The 6,000-nt window shown below is 35.7% G+C and overlaps 1 protein-coding gene across 1 annotated transcript in view; it reads right to left on the bottom strand.

Annotated features, from left to right (window-relative positions):
• Positions 1-1,305: 1,305 nt before the first annotated feature.
• OTOGL (otogelin like) overlaps positions 1,306-6,000 on the bottom strand; it is a gene marked incomplete at its 3' end in the record, with an annotated part of 97,062 nt that continues 92,367 nt past the window's right edge. The window contains exons 58-59 of the mRNA XM_082482757.1: positions 4,022-4,101; positions 1,306-1,506 (exon numbers count right to left, since the gene is read on the bottom strand). Coding sequence (XP_082338883.1) covers positions 1,306-1,506; positions 4,022-4,101 — 281 coding nt within the window. The remainder of the gene's footprint in view (positions 1,507-4,021; positions 4,102-6,000) is intronic.

Here is a 6,000-nt window from a genome sequence, read left to right as displayed (position 1 = left end):
GTCTATGGCAAAACTCCTACTGTCATCATTTAAACCAGTTTCATTCAGTGAGTTTATAAAGCAAAGTAGTCTTCTAAAAACAAGCATAAATTGTATCCTTAGTTTTTAAGATAAGGTTATGCAGTGTGTTTAATAAAAGGGAGAATATATTCAGCTTACGGTGCTGAATCATGGACATTCGCAGCCTGATTGGACATGAATAGCTCATCTAAGCCCTTTGAAACATATATTTTACCTGGATCTTTTTTCCTGGACTCAAAAATTATGAATCCTAAATTCAATCAATAGTCCAAATCTCAATATTTAAAAAAAATTAAACGGGTTTACGTGTTTTGTAAAAATATACTGAACACAGATCTTCCAACTGGAAAACAAAGAACCCTATTATGAATAATTAAAATGTGCAGTATCCTGTTTTTTCAATAAATATATATATACAGCAAATCTTATTCTACAGCTAGTAGACAGCCAGTTCCTTATTTGTGAAAAGTGAAAAATGGAGATAAAATAGAAACCTTCATATCAGAAACAGCTTAGGCACAAAAGCTTGAACTCTTCAGCCTTTGCCTAGTCATGCTTCATATTTATAATATATATCAAAATTAAACAAATTTCAAAGGTTTAAAGACATTGTTATGATTCTACTATGTGCTGTGGAGATATACTACAGGTACTTACAGACCACAGCCGTGGTGTTTCTCAGTGACTTACGGTGTAATCAGAGTCTCTTCATTCACAACAGCTTAATGGACAAAAGATAGACTTTTCAGTAATACAAAAAAGTGTTTCAGTTGAACCCACTATTTTTTTAATAAATTAATTCAGTCATTCTCAAAACCGCAATATGCTTCTTTCCCATTTAAATGTGGGACCAGCGGTGGTTCTTAATTGGAAGTTTCCAAGTGAAAGGAAAAGAACCACTGAGAAATTCTGAACTTTGATAGGAACCCACAATCCAAAATTTTAAAACTCTGGAAACACAGATATTAACCATCTTTCAACAACTCGACTTTCAACTACTCATTGGAAATCCAATGAGTAGAAATAAATGATGGCTAAATTATACCTTGTCAAAAGGGTTTATATTTTTCTTTGTATACATTCCAATATTTAAAAAGAAAATTTGAAGAACAATGAACAACATAGTTTTTACTAAATTTGTGAAAAGTTACATTATTAACCATAATTGAGGACATTTTAATTTTTTTTTCCCTGCAGAGTACTATAGCCATCCAAGGTCAAAAAAGAGTCTGGTGAAAGGAAACTCATTTTAATTCTTCAATTAAATCACATCCACAGTAATGTTCAGTTCCACTGGCATGAGCAGTCTATAGGCTCTTGAATGACGTACATAATTTCAGTGCCATTTCCTGAGCAGCGTAGTGGCACAGTCAGATTACGTGTTCCATTTTCGCGACAGCATTTACAGAATCTTAAATGGCTATCAATATTGACATTGAAAATTGTTGCAGACGGGCACTTTCCATCACAAGAAGCCACATTTATCTGAGTAAAAGAATAACTGAAGTTAGAGATCTCAGATTATGTTATAAACATATTACATTTCAAACTCCTTTGTGATTAAACCCCATTTTTAGATTTGAAAAGGACTCTGGTCTTAAAAATTATTTTATCTTCTAAAATTCATTCTAAGTGTAGACACATTTTTAATATTTTTTTTTAATTAAACTTTTTTTTGGTCATTTTATCATGTATTCTGTCTTAACCTTGAGCAAAACTTTGTGCTGTGGATACCAAAATCTACCCTAGTAGATATATATCCTAGTTTACAAATTAATAACTTCAAACCATTGTAGATAAATTCGTGTTCTTTTCATGTTCACTGCTGAAAAGTTAAATTCTTCTAAGCAAAATGAAGGCAAATCTATCTTCCTTGAAGGTTCAAGAGGAGGAGCATACCATAGCAAAAACTTTTCCCTTTCTTATTCATACTGCTTGTGACTAAGGCACACCAATATTAGCTGTGTTATCACTGTAACAACTACATCCAAAAGGTAGATGCAGTAACAAACCAGCAAGGGCAGAGACTGGCTGTAACATTATTTGTGCTCTAGACTGAGCAGAGCTAAGCTTTCTCTCACTAACACATTAAGTGAAGAGTCTTGTTACCTGATATTCTGATAGAAAAGAAATCGATACATTTTAATTAAGACTTAAGCAGAGTCGATATGCTGTGAAATTGATAACAGGCATACTAGATGTAGTTCTTTTGGGGATAGTTTTAAATCTGATTTCTTATGCAAGTGAGGCGTATGAAAGATGCTTTGATCCACTCCCTTCCAAACAGCCTGTGAACAAATGGGCCATATGCAAACAAATTAGACCAAAAGGATGCTCTTACAGCTTTCCTGAAATTTGACGGGGGGGAAAAAAAGACCTTGTCCGAAGCACTAATACTCTCAGTTATTAATTAATTAAATGTAATTATATTCAGCCCTTCCAAAGTTTGACAGCATTAATCTGGCCAATGAACGCTTATGTAGTTCCAAACCAGCCATAGGAGATACCACTATGTGATGGGCCAAAATCACAGGATTGAAAGAAAGTGCCAATGGTTTTGCTGTGGGGGAGCTGGAGGGGAAAGGAAATGGAGCTAAGGGTATGAATAGAGATTTTGAGGACATGGAAATCTGGAGGGACTTCTGGGTGAAGCGTAAGGGAACCTGGACAGCGGGAAGGGTCCAGCCGTCAAGGAAACTGGAGACAAGAAAATATTTGGGGAAAGGAGGCTGTAATACGGATGGAGGTGGGATAGGGATAGGTCTTTTTGGAAGGTCGGTAGAGAAGGAAGAAAAGATAAAGAATCTACAATGGCAAGTCATAAAATGAAGGCATCATTTGTTGCGCCATTTGTGGAATGACCTGGTCAACATTCTCTTTGCTCCCCTCTGAACCCTCTCTAGTTCTGCAGCAATGTGGAGGGACCATAACTGCACAGAGCACTCTCAATAGTACTGCATCGGCTCGTAAGAGACACTACAACAAGTGTGTTTCCACTCCCTATCCTATTCCCTAAATGTCATAACTCTTAGATAGCCTTCCTGTCTGCAGGAGTGCATTTAACAGAACTGGATGCAAGGGCAAAGTCCTTTTCAGCTAGCTTAAAAACCTGTGAGGTTTGACTAAATCTTTTTAATATTCTTTGCTTCAGTCAATACCAAGTTTTTATTTTGTCGTATTGCTGTCCCTTAACATAGGTTGTCAAAGTATCTGTGAAGCTCTGCACAGTCTTCTGTGCTCTTAATTATGGCAAATAACTGTAATTTCATCTACATATTTATACTCACTCATTACCAACCCTTCTTCTAAAACTAAATAAATAGGATGGAACTTAACCCGCTCAGCTTCCAGTCTGTGGTGATATTTTGCCTCTTTCCTTATGACTGTATAGATTCTTCAACAGCATCTTACCAGACAGCTTTTGGAAGTCTCAAGATATTGCATCGATTGCATCTCCTTTAAGTGTGACATGAGGAGAACATTTGCTGCTCAGACGTGTCTTGTGTTTTATAGATGGAGCTACGCCAAAGCTGAGAAATAGGATGTCTTAAGCAGACCCATAAATAAATGGGATCAATGAATTTATGATATAGAGACACATGCTGTGTGGAGGAGAAGACACCCAGAGAGTAAAGGTCTTCAAAGAGGAATGCAGCAGTGTTTCCATCACATCCTAAGTGGAAGCATTTCCACTCCTCTTTTAGAGTGGGATGTTATTTCATGGTGAAGAGTTCAGCGCCTTTCTTAGTTACAAGCAATTATGCTGTGTACTTTTCATTTGAAGCCAGATGTTTTTCCAGGTAGGAGGACTCAATCTTTCAGCCATAGAAACAGCTAATTTTACTCTGTTTACGAGTAGGATAACATTCCTAGGGTCAAAGGTCTGCTTTTGAGAAGATAGCAGCATTTTTTGTTGCTTGCTGATAGCTATAACCCACTTCTTAATACTTGATATGGTGCGCCATAGGCCCAGCATGAAACACAGGTCTTTTATGCTTACCGGGCTTTGACTTATACAGTCATTTTTTCTTATGGTTGTCCTGATTGTCATTTTCTGGCAAATCCTTTCTTCCTTTTTGCCTGATAAAATACAGAAAATGCATACTGAATCAGTACACTTTTTGTACTGTATTTGCTACTACAAAAGTGAAAATATGAAAATAATTTTAATAATAATACTTTGTTTCTATTAATGTACACACTGAAACTATTAATTCCATAATTAAATAATGGTTTAGAAAAAAAAAATCTCATATATTAATAGACACTTCCTTTGCAGTATTACCGATTTTATAGTTGGCACATACGAGGCATTAAGTGGTCCATTAAGCTATGCAGATTTTAAAAATATTAGAATATTAATAAGATTTTAAATTGCACATATGGCAAGACAAATATAAACAATTAGAAAAAAGATGCCTCCGGTGATTTTGAGTAGTATTAAAATTAATTCTGTTTTAATAGGAATATTGAATGTAATTAAGATTTTGATTCTGCGTTTTAGAAAATTTTCAGAACTTAACATTTGAGAAGGTAAAGCTGTGAATGTGAATGTGAATGTGATTACAACCTTGATGCTATTTTGAATGTTTAGATTTTAAATAGGACTATATCATTTCAATATAGTTTTGAGAAAGACATCCCTCAAGGAAGCTTTGAAAGGGAGGGATGCGTATATTTGCTAAATATGGTGCAGTTTTTACCACCAGAACTGAAGCATGTAGCACTGAGTCAGCATATAGATCTAGGATTAGGGAAATACTGCATTTTTAAGTACATTCTGGGAGATACTGATAGTTTTTTTCTTTTATTTTACCACCGAAGCTGTACAGCGCAAAGCCATTTTTAACATAGTAAAAATCATAATATAATACTGAAACAATTGAACATACAGTCTTTCATGCAGCAGTCCATATCAGACTGTTATTATTATCTGTGTAACAGCAGTGATTTAGATCTCCAGTTTCACTACCCATCAAAATCATCTATTGGTTTTGCTACACAACCATTCTGGACATCCAGCATATAAAATAATAAGCACCATTCAGCAGAGGTTCTCCACCTTCAGCACCTGCCTTCATGGTTGGGTGTACACAAAAAGAACTTTTCTGTCCCCCAGAAGCTTGTGAGCACTTTTATAAGATAGATCAGCTCTGAGTAACCAAGATATTCCACAGCCATAGCTCCAGTGGGTATCTAAAAATTAGCCTGGCCCCAGAGCGCAGCTAGATTTTAATCTGCACATTGCAGGATCAGAGAAGATTCTCTTACTGAACCAGCAGATCACTGTACGATCGAAGCTGTTACAGCCTACAGCATCTTGGTTTTCCTTCCTCAGCAACACTTAAGAAAAATAAGTCATCTGGTATTTCCATCAGAAAGTGCTTGCCAGCATGAATATGTGTAGACAATGCAATCTTTGTACTTCTACAAGTCATATAGAGAGATATATGACATTTCAGAGTATAAGGTGCGGATGTCTAATGAAAACTCTACTGCTATACTTCACTCTCTCCCATCTTCAACTGTCACGAAGATCTGTATTCAGTATCAGGTGTGATTTTTTTACTCACTCCTTATTTGAGTAAGGAGTTTCAGTGACTTACCTATCTTTAAAAGCAAATAATTATGATCATAATGCAACAGTTCTGTAACGTTCTGTAATTTCTGGTGTAAAGAGTATTTATTAATGCGTGATTGTAATTGTACGTTTCCCCCCACCCCCAACATTTTCATAACTTTGTAAAACATGGTATTTGTGACAAAGCAGAAATACAGCATAAATCCATATCTGCAAAGGTGAGACCAGGCAGTAATGCACTCTTGCTCTATTTTAAGGCAAAAAACAGTTCAGACATTAAATTCAGAGACCTGTGATTAGATTTAGAATCTGTTGGTAACAGTAGTCAGGATGATGGTATTTTTTGAAGTAACATTACCCTGTACAGTAAGTTCATGGAATAAAACTGATTTCAGAAA

Source organism: Vanellus vanellus (genome assembly GCF_965231255.1).
Source record: "Vanellus vanellus genome assembly, chromosome: 1".
NCBI classification, from domain to species: domain Eukaryota; kingdom Metazoa; phylum Chordata; class Aves; order Charadriiformes; family Charadriidae; genus Vanellus; species Vanellus vanellus.
This window is presented reverse-complemented; position numbering and strand designations above follow the sequence as displayed.